The sequence below is a fragment of the Vipera ursinii genome (assembly GCF_947247035.1).
Source record: "Vipera ursinii genome assembly, chromosome: 5".
Lineage (NCBI taxonomy): Eukaryota > Metazoa > Chordata > Lepidosauria > Squamata > Viperidae > Vipera > Vipera ursinii.
In genome coordinates this window covers 1,472,738-1,490,459 of record NC_139518.1, presented here as the reverse complement: position 1 = coordinate 1,490,459, position 17,722 = coordinate 1,472,738, and the positions used below count along the sequence as shown (strand labels likewise).

Below are 17,722 nucleotides of genomic sequence, written 5' to 3'. Positions count from 1 at the left end.
GACCTTTCATGACCCAACTAGCTAGCATCATCAGTGCTTGAATGGAATGGAGTTTGTGGAGAAGAAGAGGGAGGAGAAGGAGAAGGAGAAGCAGAAGGAGAAGGAGAAGGAGAAGGAGAAGCAGAAGAAGAAGGAGCGTGGTGGTTTTCTTGCAGACGTTTCATGACCCAACTAGCTAGCATCATCAGTGCTTGAATGGAATGGGGTTTGTGGAGAAGAAGAGGGAGAAGGAGAAGCACAAGCAGAAGGAGAAGCAGAAGAAGGAGAAGCAGAAGGAGAAGCAGAAGGAGAAGCAGAAGCAGAAGGAGAAGGAGAAGCAGAAGGAGAAGCAGAAGGAGAAGCAGAAGCAGAAGGAGAAGGAGCGTGGTGGTTTTCATGCAGACGTTTCATGACCCAACTAGCTAGCATCATCAGTGCTTGAATGGAATGGGGTTTGTGGAGAAGAAGAGAGAGAAGGAGAAGCAGAAGGAGAAGGAGAAGCAGAAGGAGAAGGAGAAGGAGAAGCAGAAGGAGAAGCAGAAGCAGAAGGAGAAGGAGTGTGGTGGTTTTCTTGCAGACGTTTCATGACCCAACTAGCTAGCATCATCAGTGCTTGAATGGAATGGGGTTTGTGGAGAAGAAGAGGGAGGAGAAGGAGAAGCAGAAGGAGAAGGAGAAGGAGAAGCAGAAGCAGAAGAAGAAGGAGCGTGGTGGTTTTCTTGCAGACGTTTCATGACCCAACTAGCTAGCATCATCAGTGCTTGAATGGAATGGGGTTTGTGGAGAAGAAGAGGGAGAAGGAGAAGCACAAGGAGAAGGAGCCACCCATCTTTCACCCCACCCTTCTGAAAGTTCAAAGGTTTCGCTCTTTTCAAAGGCTGGGAATCCAGAATGTAGATTTCCAGCAACTTTGCACCCGAGACCGGTTCGCTGTAGCCTTCATCAAGAAGACAGAAATGGTGGGATCCTGAGTGCTCTCTGAACCGGGTTGTTTCCTTGTAGACCTTTCCTGACCCAACTAGCTAGCATCATCAGTGCTTGAATGGAAAGGGGTTTGTGGAGAAGAAGAGGGAGAAGAAGAAGCAGAAGGAGAAGGAGAAGCAGAAGGAGAAGCAGAAGGAGAAGGAGAAGAAGGAGAAGCAGAAGGAGAAGCAGAAGCAGAAGGAGAAGGAGAAGCAGAAGGAGAAGGAGCGTGGTGGTTTTCTTGCAGACGTTTCATGACCCAACTAGCTAGCATCATCAGTGCTTGAATGGAATGGGGTTTGTGGAGAAGAAGAGGGAGGAGAAGGAGAAGCAGAAGGAGAAGGAGAAGCAGAAGGAGAAGGAGAAGGAGAAGCAGAAGGAGAAGCAGAAGCAGAAGGAGAAGCAGAAGGAGAAGGAGTGTGGTGGTTTTCTTGCAGACGTTTCATGACCCAACTAGCTAGCATCATCAGTGCTTGAATGGAATGGGGTTTGTGGAGAAGAAGAGGGAGGAGAAGGAGAAGCAGAAGGAGAAGGAGAAGGAGAAGGAGAAGCAGAAGCAGAAGAAGAAGGAGCGTGGTGGTTTTCTTGCAGACGTTTCATGACCCAACTAGCTAGCATCATCAGTGCTTGAATGGAATGGGGTTTGTGGAGAAGAAGAGGGAGAAGGAGAAGCACAAGGAGAAGGAGCCACCCATCTTTCACCCCACCCTGCTGAAAGTTCAAAGGTTTCGCTCTTTTCAAAGGCTGGGAATCCAGAATGTAAATTCCCAGCAACTTTGCACCCGAGACCGGTTCGGTGTAGCCTTCTGTCAAGAAGACAGAAATGGTGGGATCCTGAGTGCTCTCTGAACCGGGTTGTTTCCTTGTAGACCTTTCCTGACCCAACTAGGTAGCATCATCAGTGCTTGAATGGAAAGGGGTTTGTGGAGAAGAAGAGGGAGAAGAAGAAGCAGAAGGAGAACGAGAAGCAGAAGGAGAAGCAGAAGGAGAAGAAGGAGAAGCAGAAGGAGAAGCAGAAGCAGAAGGAGAAGGAGAAGCAGAAGGAGAAGGAGCGTGGTGGTTTTCTTGCAGACGTTTCATGACCCAACTAGCTAGCATCATCAGTGCTTGAATGGAATGGGGTTTGTGGAGAAGAAGAGGGAGAAGGAGAAGCACAAGGAGAAGGAGAAGCAGAAGGAGAAGCAGAAGGAGAAGCAGAAGGAGAAGGAGAAGGAGCGTGGTGGTTTTCTTGCAGACGTTTCCTGACCCAACTAGCTAGCATCATCAGTGCTTGAATGGAATGGGGTTTGTGGAGAAGAAGAGGGAGAAGGAGAAATGAAAAGGAGAAGGAGAAGGAGAAGGAGAAGAAGCAGAAGCAGGAGAAGGAGCGTGGTGGTTTTCTTGCAGACCTTTCATGACCCAACTAGCTAGCATCATCAGTGCTTGAATGGAATGGAGTTTGTGGAGAAGAAGAGGGAGGAGAAGGAGAAGGAGAAGCAGAAGGAGAAGGAGAAGGAGAAGGAGAAGCAGAAGAAGAAGGAGCGTGGTGGTTTTCTTGCAGACGTTTCATGACCCAACTAGCTAGCATCATCAGTGCTTGAATGGAATGGGGTTTGTGGAGAAGAAGAGGGAGAAGGAGAAGCACAAGGAGAAGGAGAAGCAGAAGGAGAAGCAGAAGAAGGAGAAGCAGAAGGAGAAGCAGAAGGAGAAGCAGAAGCAGAAGGAGAAGGAGAAGCAGAAGGAGAAGCAGAAGGAGAAGCAGAAGCAGAAGGAGAAGGAGCGTGGTGGTTTTCATGCAGACGTTTCATGACCCAACTAGCTAGCATCATCAGTGCTTGAATGGAATGGGGTTTGTGGAGAAGAAGAGAGAGAAGGAGAAGCAGAAGGAGAAGGAGAAGCAGAAGGAGAAGGAGAAGGAGAAGCAGAAGGAGAAGCAGAAGCAGAAGGAGAAGGAGTGTGGTGGTTTTCTTGCAGACGTTTCATGACCCAACTAGCTAGCATCATCAGTGCTTGAATGGAATGGGGTTTGTGGAGAAGAAGAGGGAGGAGAAGGAGAAGCAGAAGGAGAAGGAGAAGGAGAAGCAGAAGCAGAAGAAGAAGGAGCGTGGTGGTTTTCTTGCAGACGTTTCATGACCCAACTAGCTAGCATCATCAGTGCTTGAATGGAATGGGGTTTGTGGAGAAGAAGAGGGAGAAGGAGAAGCACAAGGAGAAGGAGCCACCCATCTTTCACCCCACCCTTCTGAAAGTTCAAAGGTTTCGCTCTTTTCAAAGGCTGGGAATCCAGAATGTAGATTTCCAGCAACTTTGCACCCGAGACCGGTTCGCTGTAGCCTTCATCAAGAAGACAGAAATGGTGGGATCCTGAGTGCTCTCTGAACCGGGTTGTTTCCTTGTAGACCTTTCCTGACCCAACTAGCTAGCATCATCAGTGCTTGAATGGAAAGGGGTTTGTGGAGAAGAAGAGGGAGAAGAAGAAGCAGAAGGAGAAGGAGAAGCAGAAGGAGAAGCAGAAGGAGAAGGAGAAGAAGGAGAAGCAGAAGGAGAAGCAGAAGCAGAAGGAGAAGGAGAAGCAGAAGGAGAAGGAGCGTGGTGGTTTTCTTGCAGACGTTTCATGACCCAACTAGCTAGCATCATCAGTGCTTGAATGGAATGGGGTTTGTGGAGAAGAAGAGGGAGAAGGAGAAGCACAAGGAGAAGGAGAAGCAGAAGGAGAAGCAGAAGGAGAAGCAGAAGGAGAAGCAGAAGGAGAAGGAGAAGGAGTGTGGTGGTTTTCTTGCAGACGTTTCCTGACCCAACTAGCTAGCATCATCAGTGCTTGAATGGAATGGGGTTTGTGGAGAAGAAGAGGGAGAAGGAGAAATGAAAAGGAGAAGGAGAAGGAGAAGGAGAAGAAGCAGAAGCAGGAGAAGGAGCGTGGTGGTTTTCTTGCAGACCTTTCATGACCCAACTAGCTAGCATCATCAGTGCTTGAATGGAATGGGGTTTGTGGAGAAGAAGAGGGAGGAGAAGGAGAAGGAGAAGCAGAAGGAGAAGGAGAAGGAGAAGCAGAAGGAGAAGCAGAAGGAGAAGCAGAAGGAGAAGCAGAAGGAGAAGGAGAAGGAGCGTGGTGGTTTTCTTGCAGACGTTTCCTGACCCAACTAGCTAGCATCATCAGTGCTTGAATGGAATGGGGTTTGTGGAGAAGAAGAGGGAGAAGGAGAAATGAAAAGGAGAAGGAGAAGGAGAAGAAGCAGAAGCAGGAGAAGGAGCGTGGTGGTTTTCTTGCAGACCTTTCATGACCCAACTAGCTAGCATCATCAGTGCTTGAATGGAATGGGGTTTATGGAGAAGAAGAGGGAGGAGAAGGAGAAGCAGAAGGAGAAGGAGAAGGAGAAGGAGAAGCAGAAGCAGAAGAAGAAGGAGCGTGGTGGTTTTCTTGCAGACGTTTCATGACCCAACTAGCTAGCATCATCAGTGCTTGAATGGAATGGGGTTTGTGGAGAAGAAGAGGGAGAAGGAGAAGCACAAGGAGAAGGAGAAGCAGAAGGAGAAGCAGAAGGAGAAGGAGAAGCAGAAGGAGAAGCAGAAGGAGAATCAGAAGCAGAAGGAGAAGCAGAAGGAGAAGCAGAAGGAGAAGCAGAAGCAGAAGGAGAAGGAGCGTGGTGGTTTTCATGCAGACGTTTCATGACCCAACTAGCTAGCATCATCAGTGCTTGAATGGAATGGGGTTTGTGGAGAAGAAGAGGGAGAAGGAGAAGCACAAGGAGAAGGAGAAGCAGAAGGAGAAGCAGAAGGAGAAGCAGAAGGAGAAGCAGAAGGAGAAGGAGAAGGAGCGTGGTGGTTTTCTTGCAGACGTTTCCTGACCCAACTAGCTAGCATCATCAGTGCTTGAATGGAATGGGGTTTGTGGAGAAGAAGAGGGAGAAGGAGAAATGAAAAGGAGAAGGAGAAGGAGAAGGAGAAGAAGCAGAAGCAGGAGAAGGAGCGTGGTGGTTTTCTTGCAGACCTTTCATGACCCAACTAGCTAGCATCATCAGTGCTTGAATGGAATGGGGTTTGTGGAGAAGAAGAGGGAGGAGAAGGAGAAGGAGAAGCAGAAGGAGAAGGAGAAGCAGAAGGAGAAGGAGAAGCAGAAGCAGAAGTAGAAGCAGAAGGAGAAGCAGAAGGAGAAGGAGAAGCAGAAGCAGAAGTAGAAGCAGAAGCAGAAGGAGAAGGAGAAGCAGAAGGAGAAGAAGAGAGAGAAGGAGAAGCAGAAGGAGAAGCAGAAGGAGAAGCAGAAGCAGAAGGAGAAGGAGAAGGAGAAGGAGTGTGGTGGTTTTCTTGCAGACGTTTCATGACCCAACTAGCTAGCATCATCAGTGCTTGAATGGAATGGGGTTTGTGGAGAAGAAGAGGGAGGAGAAGGAGAAGCAGAAGGAGAAGGAGAAGGAGAAGGAGAAGCAGAAGGAGAAGGAGAAGGAGAAGGAGAAGCAGAAGGAGAAGCAGAAGGAGAAGGAGAAGGAGTGTGGTGGTTTTCTTGCAGACGTTTCATGACCCAACTAGCTAGCATCATCAGTGCTTGAATGGAATGGGGTTTGAGGAGAAGAAGAGGGAGGAGAAGGAGAAGCAGAAGGAGAAGGAGAAGGAGAAGGAGAAGCAGAAGAAGGAGCGTGGTGGTTTTCTTGCAGACGTTTCATGACCCAACTAGCTAGCATCATCAGTGCTTGAATGGAATGGGGTTTGTGGAGAAGAAGAGGGAGAAGGAGAAGCACAAGGAGAAGGAGCCACCCATCTTTCACCCCACCCTGCTGAAAGTTCAAAGGTTTCGCTCTTTTCAAAGGCTGGGAATCCAGAATGTAGATTCCCAGCAACTTTGCACCCGAGACCGGTTCGCTGTAGCCTTCTGTCAAGAAGACAGAAATGGTGGGATCCTGAGTGCTCTCTGAACCGGGTTGTTTCTTTGTAGACCTTTCCTGACCCAACTAGGTAGCATCATCAGTGCTTGAATGGAAAGGGGTTTGTGGAGAAGAAGAGGGAGAAGAAGAAGCAGAAGGAGAAGCAGAAGCAGAAGGAGAAGCAGAAGGAGAAGAAGGAGAAGCAGAAGGAGAAGCAGAAGCAGAAGGAGAAGGAGAAGCAGAAGGAGAAGGAGCGTGGTGGTTTTCTTGCAGACGTTTCATGACCCAACTAGCTAGCATCATCAGTGCTTGAATGGAATGGGGTTTGTGGAGAAGAAGAGGGAGAAGGAGAAGCACAAGGAGAAGGAGAAGCAGAAGGAGAAGCAGAAGGAGAAGCAGAAGGAGAAGCAGAAGGAGAAGGAGAAGGAGCGTGGTGGTTTTCTTGCAGACGTTTCCTGACCCAACTAGCTAGCATCATCAGTGCTTGAATGGAATGGGGTTTGTGGAGAAGAAGAGGGAGAAGGAGAAATGAAAAGGAGAAGGAGAAGGAGAAGGAGAAGAAGCAGAAGCAGGAGAAGGAGCGTGGTGGTTTTCTTGCAGACCTTTCATGACCCAACTAGCTAGCATCATCAGTGCTTGAATGGAATGGGGTTTGTGGAGAAGAAGAGGGAGAAGGAGAAATGAAAAGGAGAAGGAGAAGGAGAAGGAGAAGAAGCAGAAGCAGGAGAAGGAGCGTGGTGGTTTTCTTGCAGACGTTTCCTGACCCAACTAGATAGCATCATCAGTGCTAATAGGGAAGAGGAATTTGCTGACTGTTTATATACAACTTAACCCCACTCCCATCTAGCACAGATGATGTTACCTACTTGGGTCATGAAACATCTGCAAGAAAATGACCCAGATCAGAAGGCACCAAGGATCCCACTGTGCTTTTCCTCCCCCCCCTCCTCTCTTCACACACCCCATGCCCTTTTAACACTGATGATGTTACCTTGTTAGGTCATGAAATGTCTGCAAAAAAACCCCACCAAGCCCAGAAAGCACCAAGGACCCCACAGTCCTCCTCCTCCTCCTCCTCCTCCTCCTCTTCCTCCTCCTCCATGGCCTCTTTAAGATGTACGGACTTTTGGCATGCATGGACCCTGGCATGGATGGACTTCAACTCCAAGAACTCCCCCCCCATGGCTGGCTGGGGAATTCTGGGACTTGAAGTCCATACCTCTTAAAAGTGGCCAAGGTTGGGAAGATTTTTAGGAAGAGACTGGGCAGTCCCTTGTCTGAGATGGTATAGGTTCTCCTGCTTGAGCAGAGGGTTCGACTAGATGACCTCTGAGGTCCCTAGTTGGGTCATGAAAAGTCTGCAACAAAATGGTCAAGCTCAGAGAGCATCAAGGACCCTACAATCTTTCCTTCCTTCCTTCCTTCCTTCCTTCCTTCCTTTCTTCCTTCCTTCCTTCCTTCCTTCCTTCCTTCCTTCCTTCCTTCCTTCCTTCCTTCCTTCCGTCCCTCATTCTATTCTATTCTATTCTATTCTATTCTATTCTATTCTATTCTATTCTATTCTATTCTATTCTATTCTATTCTATTCTATTCTATTATTAACCCTTTTCATTCTACAGCAGCACTTCCCAACCTGGCAATTTCCTTCCAGCTCCGGAGCGGGACAACCACACCATCCAACAACTGCTGGAACGGCTTCTAACAATGAGGATTTCTGGAAAACTCAAGCAGTGTTTGGAGTCGGGCCAACGAATCCTTTGCTCTGTGGATTCAATCAGTGCATCAGAACAGAGCTGGAAAGGGACCTTGGAGGTCTTCTAGTCCAACCCTCTGCTAAAGGCAAGAGACCGTATATCATTTCAGACCAGGGACTATCCAGTCTCTTCTCAAAAGCCTCCAGAGACAAAGCACCCACAACTTCTGACGGCGGAGAGAAATGGAGCTACTGCTTAGAAGGCTCTAGAAAGTTCTGGAGAACCTCACGGAGGAGGAGGAGGAGGAGGAGGAGGAGGAGGAGATGGAGCAGCTTAGACGGAAGGGCCTCGCTGCCCTTCCCGTCTCACCCCGTCTTTAAATTATACCAAAGCTCTGTACAAAAATAAAAAGGCTTCTCGTAAGATTTACAACCAGTATTATTAAATAAATATTCGGGTAGAGGGTCCTCGGCCCGGCTCTATAGCTCCTCCTTGGGGTTGATGCCCAGCTCGGTGGGGCCGAAGGGATGGTGGCCTAACAAGGCGATGATCTCGTCAGCCTGGATCCGCTCCTGGAGAAGAAAAAAGGGAAGGGAGGACAAGAGGTGAAGGATCAGCCAAGGCGGAAGGAAGGAGAGCCTCGCGGTTCTCCAAAGGCCTGGTCTGCTCTGGAGGAGAATTTTATTATCTGTGAAATTTATTTGCCGCCCATCTCTGTGGGGAAGAGAAAATGGGAAGGAAGGAAGGAAGGAATAGAGAAAAAGAGAGCGAGAGAGAGAAGGAAAAAGAACGAGAGAAAGAGGAGAAAAAGAGAAAGTGAGAGCCAAGGAAGGAAGGAAGGAAAGAAAGAAAAGAGAAAAGAGGGAGAGAGAGGGAGAGACAGAGAAAGAAAAAGAATGAGAGAAGAGAGAAAAAAAGACAAGAAAATGAGAAAATGAGAAGGAAGGAAGGAGATGGGAACGAGAAGAAGGAAGGAATAGAGAAAAAGAGAGCGAGAGAGACAAAGAAAAGGAACGAGAGAAAGACGAGAAAAAGAGAAAGTGAGAGCCAAGGAAGGAAGGAAGGAAGGAAGGAAGGAAGGAAAGAAGGAAGGAAGGAAGGAAGGAAAGAAGGAAGGAAGGAAGGAAGGAAGGAAGGAAGGAAGGAAGGAAGGAAGGAAGGAAGGAAGGAAGGAAGGAAGGAGTCGGGCGCCCCCCGGGAGGGCACAGCGCTTCCCCACCGCCCGCCCTGCCTTTCCATCCACCAGGGGGCGCCCTTGCACAACTCATCGTCCCGGATCCGAGTCGGGAATTAAAAAAAAAATATCAGGCGACGCCAGCAGCTGCTTGTGAATAAAGGGGTGACTGTCAGGAGGAGTTTGGGGAGCCCCTTTTCCGGCCAGGAGAGGCCACTGAGGCAGCCCAGGTGCCCCCCTCGCTAGAGGCACAGCCGCCCCCCCCACACACACACCTGGCCTCAAAGAGCTTGGCCTGCAAAGGTGTGAAGGGGCTCCTGATTTGGGCCGACGCTGAGCGCTCTCCCCCTCCCCTTCCTTCTTTTCTTTCTTTCCTCCCTCCCTCCCTCCCTCCCCCCTCTTCCTTCCTTCCCTCTCTTTCCTGCTTCCTTCTTGGCTCCATTCCTCCCCACCTCCTTCCTTGCTTCCTCCTTTCCTCTGTCTCCCCTTCTTCCTTCCTTCCTTCCTTCCCTCCCTCCCTCCCTCCCTCCCTCCTTCCTTCCTTCCTTCCTTCCTTCCTTCCTTCCTTCCTTCCTTCCTTCCCTCCCTCTTCCCTGTTTCCTTCCTTGCGCCATTTCTCCCCACCTCTTCTTTTTCCTCCTTTCCTGTCCTTCCTGTCCTTCCTTCCTTCCTTCCTTCCTTCCTTCCTTCCTTCCTTCCTTCCTTCCTTTCATTCTTCCTTTCCTTCCTTCCTTCCCTCCTTCCCCTTCCCCTCCTTCCTTTCCTTCCCTCCCTCTTCCCTGTTTCCTTCCTTGCACCATTTCTCCCCACCTCCTTCCTTTTTCCTCCTTTCCTCTGTCCTTCCTTCCTCCGTACTTCCTTCCTTCCTTCCTCCCTCCCTCCTCCTCTTCCTTCCTTCCTTCCTTCCTTCCTTCCTTCCCTCCCTCCCTCCCTCCCTCCTTCCTTCCTTCCTTCCTTCCTTCCCTCCCTCTTCCCTGTTTCCTTCCTTGCGCCATTTCTCCCCACCTCTTCTTTTTCCTCCTTTCCTGTCCTTCCTGTCCTTCCTTCCTTCCTTCCTTCCTTCCTTCCTTCCTTCCTTCCTTCCTTTCATTCTTCCTTTCCTTCCTTCCTTCCCTCCTTCCCCTTCCCCTCCTTCCTTTCCTTCCCTCCCTCTTCCCTGTTTCCTTCCTTGCACCATTTCTCCCCACCTCCTTCCTTTTTCCTCCTTTCCTCTGTCCTTCCTTCCTCCGTACTTCCTTCCTTCCTTCCTCCCTCCCTCCTCCTCTTCCTTCCTTCCTTCCTTCCTTTTCCTTCCTTCCTTCCTTCCTTCCTTCCTTCCTTCCTTCCCCCCTCCCTCCCTCCCTCCCTCCCACCCTTCCTTCCTTCCTTCCTTCCTTCCTTCCTTCCTTCCTTCCTTCCTTCCTTCCTTCCTCCTCCTCTTCCCTACTTCCTTCCTTGCTTCCTCCTTTCCTCTCCCCCCCCTTCTTCTCCTCCCTCTCCCCCCTCCCTCCTTGGTCCCAGAGCGGGGCCAAACTCACCGCTTCCCGGTGGAGGGGGTCAAGGGTGAACCAGAGAGCCACAGCGCAGCGCTGGCCCCGGGTGACGGCCTTCACCCCGTGGGGGTTCTCCCCGCCGGAGGAGAAGCTGACCATCCGACCGCATTTGGGCCTGATGGAGGCCTGGGACAAGGAGGGAAGGCTCGGATCAGGGCCCAACGCAGCAGCCCCCCCTCCCTCTTCCCTGGCCTATCGGATACAGGCAGTCCTCGATTTACGACCGTAATGCCCCCTGCCCATAAAGCCACCCAGCAGGTGACTGGCCTCGTTTTATGAACTCTTTTTTGCCCCCAGGGAAATGGTTGTTAAATGAACCCACGGCCGTCAAGCAAACCCCTTGTTCAGTGGGGGGGGCATTTTTGCACAGAATTGGAAATAAATCAGTTTTGTTTTTCCCCCAGCAAAAAGGTGAATTGGAGTCCCGGGACTGCAAGGGCACCCTGCAAACAACTGTAAGTGTGTGTGTGTCCTAAGTCAGGGACTATCAATGATGGACGAATGGATAGAACCTGCAGATCTCCTTTCCATTAAAACGGTCTGTGTGTGTGTGTGTGTCTGTCTGTCTGTCTGTCTGTCTGTCTGTCTCCCATCTGGGCCCCTTTAAGACTGGTGGACTTCAACTCCCAGAAATCCCCAGCCTGCCCCAAAACCTGTGCTGTCTTATCATCGGTATACAGGTGGGTCCTCAGGTTACGGACGTTCATTTAGCGACCATCTGAAGTGATAACAGCCCAGGGAAAAAAACACCAGTCCTCGCACTTATAACCGTTGCACCATTTCGACAGCCTTGTGAGCAAAATGTGGGCGCTTGGACAACAGTCTATTTGTGATGTTTGCAGCATCCCGGCGTGTGTGTGTGTGTGTGTGTGTGTGTGATACCCATTTGTGACCTTCCCAGCTGGCCCCTGATCAACAAAGCCAGTGGGGAAAAGCTGGCTTCGCTTTGCGCCCACAGGCGTCACTAAACTACTTCAGCGATTCGCTTAACAACGGTGGCAAAAAACGTCGTAAAACCAGGCGTGACTCGCTCGCCATTCGGGGCCTTCCAAGCTGGGTTTCCAATGAGGAAAGTTGACAGGAGAAAAGCTGGATTTGCTTAATGACCTCGTGGTTCAGTTAACGACGGCTGATCCGCTTAACAAATGTGGGGGAAAAAAGCCATGACTCCCTTATGCAACTCTCGGAAGGACCTGGCTTTGCTTAGCGGCAGAAATTCCGGCCCTGACCGTGGTCGTAAGTGAAGGACTAGGTGCATGATGCAACAGGTCTTGCTACTCCTGTGGACGATTATAGGTTTAACCTGCTCACCGTGACCGTCTTGGCATCCATTTCCGTGAAAATAAACTCTCCGCCTTCAAAATCGCCGTTCATGTAGAGGAGAGCACTGCAAAGGAAGAGCAGGAGGGCTGAGCAAGGGGAGGCCAGGCAGAGCGTCCATCCAACAGGTCAAGCTGAGGACCAACTGGTGGGCCTCTCCTTCCAAGAGGGGCGACCAACCTCAGCAGATACGGCTGAACAAGACGTTGAGTGGAGCTGGAGGACAGACTCAGTGCTGCAAAGGGGAGGTTGGGGGGGTCACTCAAAAGGGGCAGCCGAGGGGCTTCTGCCCCACCGTATAAACACGGGTGAGACTCGTGCAAAGGGGTCTGCACTGCAGGCTGGGCTGGAGGCCCTACAGCGGCAGCCCCCGGAGGTCCTCCCGTCTTCCCTTCAGGCGCACCGTCCCGAGAGGAATAACGCAATAACAGAGCCGGAAGGGGCCTTGGGGGTCTTCGAGTCCAATCCAGGAGACCCTAGCCCCGTGGTGGCAAACCTATGCCACATCTGCCAAATGTGGCACGCAGAGCCCTCTCTGTGGGCACACGCGCCGTCGCCCCAGTCCTAGGCCTGCAGCTGCGTTTTATAAAACCTTTTTGCTTTCGGCCTCCACCGCCGTGTGCAAAAAAACCCCAATCAATTTCAACTTCTCGCCGAAAAAAGAAAGATCTCGCAAAGTTGGAATTGATTGATTGAACTTTTTAGTCCCACCCAGTCTGCCGTTACCTACCGCAGCCACGCCCACCCAATGGGCCACGCCCACCCAATGGGCCACACCCACCCAATGGGCCACGCCCACCCGGCACCCGATGATACATAAGTGGGTTTTGGGTTGCCGTTTGGGCACTCGGTCTCTGAAAGTTTCGCCATCACTGCCCTAGACCATTCCAGGCAAATGGCCATCTGTTCTAAGAACTTTCTTTGTAAAAAAAAAGAAGAAGGAAAGAAAAAGAAAGAAAGAAAGAAAGAAAGAAAGAAAGAAAGAAGAAAGAAAGAAAGAAAGAAAGAAAGAAAGAAAGAAAGAAAGAAAAAAAGACAAAACAGAAGGAAAGAAAAAAGGAAGGAAGAAAAGAAGAAGGAAGGAAAGAGAAAGAATGAGAGAACGAAAGAAAGACAAAATGGAAGGAAGGAAAGAAAGAAAGGAAAAAGAGAAAAAAGAAAACAGAAGGAAGGAAGGAAGGAAGGAAAGAAAGAAAAGAAAGAAGAAAGAAAGAAAGAAAGAAAGAAAGAAAGAAAGAAAGAAAGAAAGAAAGGAAAGAAAGAAGGAAGGAAGGAAGGAGAAAGAAACAACAAAAGAAAGGCAAACAAGGAAAAGGAAGGAAGGAAAGAAAGAAAAAAAGACAAAACAGAAGGAAAGAAAAAAGGAAGGAAGAAAAGAAGGAAGGAAAGAAAGAATGAGAGAATGAAAGAAAGACAAAATGGAAGGAAGGAAGGAAGGAAAGAGAAAGAAAGGAAAAAGAGAAAAAAGAAAACAAGGAAGGAAGGAAGGAAAGAGAAGGAAAGAAAGAAAGAGAGAAAGAAAGAAAGAAAGAAAGAAAGAAAGAAAGAAAGAAAGAAAGTAAGAAAGAAAGAAAGAAAGAAAGAAAGAAAGAAAGAAAGAAAGAAAGAAAGAAAGAAAAAGAAGGAAGGAAGGAAGGAGAAACAACAAAAGAAAGACAAAACAAGGAAAGAGAAAAAGAAAAAGACAAAACAGAATAAGAAGAAGGAATGAGAGAATGAAAGAAAGACAAAGTGGAAGGAACGAAGGAACGAAGGAAGGAAGGAAAGAGAAAGAAAGAAAAAAGAAAAAAAAGAAAACAAGGAAGGAAGGAAGGAAGGAAAGAAAGAAAGAAAGAAAGAAAGAAAGAAAGAAAGAAAGAAAGAAAGAAAGAAAGAAAGACAAAACAAGGAAGGAAGGAAAGATTAAAGAGAAAGAAAACAGAAAGAAGAAAAGGAAGGAAGGAAGGAAAAACAAGGAAGGACAGAAGAAAGAGAAAGGGAAAGGGAAGGAAGGAAGGAGGGGGGAGGAAGGGAGGGAGGGAGGGATACAAGGAAGGGAGGACAGAATAATGAAGGAGGAAGAGACCCTGGAGGTCATCTAATCCAACCCCTCTGCTCGAGCGTTGGCTTTTGCGAAACCCCTCCTCCTCCTCTCCAAGCGCCCACCTGTAATCCCGGAAGGTGTAGGCCGGGGGCTCCTTCCAGCACTCCTGGGCTTCCGTGTCCAGGAGACAATTGTCCGCGTGGATCGGGTGGCTGAGGTCGTCCCGCCGTCCTGGCTGACCTGAAAGGCCAAGAATGGAGCCCTTCAAGGCGGCCCCACTTGGCGCACCTTCCTCCTCTCTTCGTATCTCGCCGACTCCAAAGTTCTTCCACTCCCCTAGACCAGGGGCCTCCAACCTTTTCACCCATCCCACCCCTTTTAGGATATCCCACCACCACCAGTCGCCTAGCGAGGGGTCAAAACCACAGTGACCCCCCCCAAAAAGGAAAAAAGTGATGAAGTACAGGTAGTCCTCGACTTACATCTGTTCGCTTAGTGACTGAAGTTACAATGGCACTGAAAAAAGGGCCCCCCAAGCCACAGCCGAGCAAGACACCTGCCTGCCCGCCCGGCGGCGCTCTTCCTCCTGTCCGAGGTTTTCATGGTTGTGAGCATTTCGGTTGAGGATCGGCAGCGGGGGTGGGGTGGGGGGTGTTTGGTTTTTATTCCCCCCCCCCCCCCGTCTGCTGGGTGGTTGCAGCAGGTTTGGGTCCCTTCACATGACCCTGGGACACTGTGACCGTCATAAAAAAGAATCGGTTGCTAAGCATCTGAATGTACATCACAAGACCCTGGAGATGCTGCAAAATTCCAGCTGATTGGTGCTTCTTCTGGGCTCAAAAGTGCCAGGATCAGTGCTGAGCTCCAGCTGGATCCTGGTGCTGATCCTGGCGCTTCCGCTGAGCCCCGACAGCCCTGCAGCTCCAGCCGTCTCTCGCTCAGGCTTGGGCGGTGCTGCCACCGGTTCAGCTCATTCCCCTCCCCCGCTACCACTTTTCCAGGATGGACGCGTACCACCTGGCAGGTGCCCATGTACCACAGGTGGTACCCGTGCCACTGGTTGAAAAGCCCTGTCCTCCACCAGGGGTCTCCAACGTTGGCCACTGTAAGACTTGTGGACTTCAAGTCCCAGAATTCCCTGACACTAATGCATTCTTGTTGACGTCTATCCCAAACTGTGGCCTGCTGACTCTCTTGTAATCCCTTTCTTTGCGATCTCACCGCTCTAGTGGGGGCAGAAGAAAAGTAATAGGCATGGCTGGCTGGGGAAATCCGGGAATTGAAGTCCACAGGTCTTCAAGCGTTGGAGACCCTCACGCTACGCCAGCGATGCTCAACCTTGCCCTCTCCCCAGCCTTACCTGACAGGGCCGTGCGGCACACCAGGTGTGTGTAAGAGAAATAGAGGGTGGAATTCAGCATGAAGTAGGATTCCACGATCTTCCGGGCTTTCTCGCTGACATCATAGAAGAGGCGGGCACTTTTCAAAGGGATCCGCCCCTCGTAGCCAAACTGCAGGCCAATCAAATGATAAAGTAAGTTCTCTCTCTCCCTCCCTCTCTCTCCCTCCCTCCCTCTCTCTCCCTCCCTTTCTCCCTCCTTCCCTCGCTCTCTCTCTGCATCACCTTCTACTTACACCCCTTCATTGAGTGACTGTTCCAAGTTATAGAAAAGTGCCTTATGACCCTTGACTAACAACCACTTGACTAACAACCACAGTTGAGCTGAAGTTCCTGTTTTTCAGACACTTAAGTGCCTTTTGCCCCGTTTTACGACCTTCCTTGTCGCAGTTGTTAAGTGAATCACCGCAGTTGATGAAGTAGTTAAACGGTTACTAAGTGGATCCGGCTTCCCCCTTGGACTTCGCTTGTCAGAAGGTCGCAAAAAGGGATGACGTGACACCCCCCCCCCCGGGGGGACGCTGCCACCGTCCTAAATACGAGTCAGTGGCCAAGCGTCTGAATTGTGATCATCTGACCACTGGGCTACTGCAGCCGTCATAAATGCGAGACGGTTGCCGACTGTCTGAATTTTGATCACGTGACCCCTGGGATACCCCAACGGTCATAAGTCTGAAAAACGGTCAAAAGTCACTTTTTTCCCAGTGCTGTTGTAACTCTGGACCGTCACTAAATGAGCCGTTGTAAACTGAGGAGTACCAGGAAGGCCAACACCAATGTGGGAAAGGAAAATGCTGGCTATTGTTCTTTTAGGCAAGGTTTGGGCCCAGAAAAACTGAATCAGGCCTCGCGGACAAAGTATTGAACCCAAGTCAGTACTTAATTTTGCAGTTTGCGGTTGTACTTTTGTGATTTTGCTAAGCTTGCTTGTTTCAAATATATTTACAACATAAGGACCGGAGCAGTAAGAAACAGGGAACTGAAAGTAGCTGATGGATGCGGGTTCCCACGCTACAAGGGTATATGTGGAAAGTTACGTTCAGCAGGTCAGCCGGAAGTCGGCAGAAAGTCAGCCAAAGTCAGCAGATCATCTGACTACGGTCCTAGAACGGGAAAGGGTATATAAAGAGTCGGGTTTGGACCCGACTGAGTTGCCGTTGGCCTGTAGCTGTCCATTTGGAAACTGCTGTGCCATACGGTCCTCATTGCAGTGGGTGGTTAATGTAAGTGATGTTGGGTTATTATGCTTGCTACGTGTTGTGATTCAGGGTCAGCATGTGGGTTCGGCAGTTGGGTCGGACGACTCAGAGGAGGAGGAAGGGGGTGTTGAAGAGCTTGCTGATGAGAGCCCTCAGCCAGGCCCCTCCCACCTGGTCACCACGGAGACCCAGCTGTGTGAGCCTGACAGCGTGGATGAAGATGACCCACAGCTGGCCCTGTTCAAGGACGCCCGACGCAGGAGGCAGTCAATCAGGAGTAAACAGAGGAAAGCAATGGGGCTCCTCGGAAGGAGGCAGAGAGAAGCCACGCCCTGAACTGTATAAAAGGGGAATGCGTGGGAGGGCTGGTTTACTGAAGGCAACCGCTTGAAAAGCTCCTGTTTCTTGGTTCGTGTCTTGTTCTGTTTGTTTTTGTGTCCATAAATTTGGCAGGCTTAGTTCCAGCCTCTTGCCTTCTTGTAAAAGGGGTTGTCACTGCCTTTTCTGCAGGGCCGGTAGCAGGCTGGTACAGAACACTACGGTCCGAATTATTCGCAAAATAAACCCCTGGATCTTAAAGTCAGAATTATTGTTTTGTGTTGCTGTCTCTTGTCTTTTTCCCTTGGGTTTTTCCGGGACAACAAGCCAACAGAAGCTGGAGGAGGAGCTGGAGGCTCTCCCCTCGTGACCTGCTGATGGACTTGATCTAACCTAGCTTTGGAGGTCTCCAGATGTCCTCACCCTCCCCAAGAGAAGAAGATCCAGCTTGGCACAAGACCTGCTTACCTTCAGAGCATTGAGGATGGTGGCTCCTTCAAACTTCTCATTAGGCGTGTGAGGTGAGGTCTTCCCTCTGTAGCCGTCACCAGCCAGGAGGATGTTCTGCTGGAGAAGACAAAAAGAGATCAGAGGAATGGAGGCTGAAACATAGGAAGAATGGTTGCAGGACCCGGGCGTGGCTAATCTAATGAAGAGAAGGACCCCGGGGGACATGATAGCAGTCTTTTTTTTCAGCGCAGTGGCAACTTCAAATGGTCAGTAAATGAACCGACATAAGTCGAGGACTTCCCTATGCACAGCAGCCAAGAGACATGGCCAGTAAAGCTGTCATGTCAGGAAACGGAGCCCTGAACATATTTGGCCCCTCCATGCTCGTCACAGAAAGGTTTTAGGGCTAATGGTCAAGCTGCAAAGAGGGCTTGTGCTGCTGTCATCTCTCACTGTGTCTTAGCTTGCCTACAGAGGGTGTGTGTGAGTGTGTGTGTGTGTGTGTGTGTGTGTGTGTGTGTGTGAATGGAATGCAGACTTCAGCCCTCAAACTGCTAAGCCGTGAGAACCAAGGTCATTGCAAGAGCTGTTTATTGAGAAGTGAAGGAAACCCCCCCCATAATGACTGTCTGCTTTGGTACCCCCAAAATGGGCAGATGCTCACGTTGGCAATGTGCTCCAGCTCCTGACACTCGCTGGGCGAGATGACGTTGTCCAGGAGGACTCGCTGCGTCCCGTTCAGCTGCTGGGAGTTGTAGACAAACTGCACCTCGTTGAAGAGAAGGGGGCCTCCTAGGGAGAGAAGGAAGAGGAAGGAGAGAGGGAGGGAGGGAGGA

General features: G+C 50.1%; 1 protein-coding gene across 1 annotated transcript in view; it reads right to left on the bottom strand.

Moving 5' to 3' along the window:
* Positions 1–7,394: 7,394 nt before the first annotated feature.
* Positions 7,395–17,722, bottom strand: part of LOC310641615 (prolyl 3-hydroxylase 2-like) — a gene marked incomplete at its 5' end in the record, with an annotated part of 11,942 nt that continues 1,614 nt past the window's right edge. The window contains 7 exons of the mRNA XM_083364851.1: positions 7,395–8,043; positions 10,163–10,303; positions 11,489–11,564; positions 13,643–13,760; positions 14,881–15,031; positions 16,905–17,000; positions 17,551–17,678. Of these exons, the coding sequence (XP_083220977.1) occupies positions 7,951–8,043; positions 10,163–10,303; positions 11,489–11,564; positions 13,643–13,760; positions 14,881–15,031; positions 16,905–17,000; positions 17,551–17,678 (803 nt within the window). The 3' untranslated portion in view covers positions 7,395–7,950. The remainder of the gene's footprint in view (positions 8,044–10,162; positions 10,304–11,488; positions 11,565–13,642; positions 13,761–14,880; positions 15,032–16,904; positions 17,001–17,550; positions 17,679–17,722) is intronic.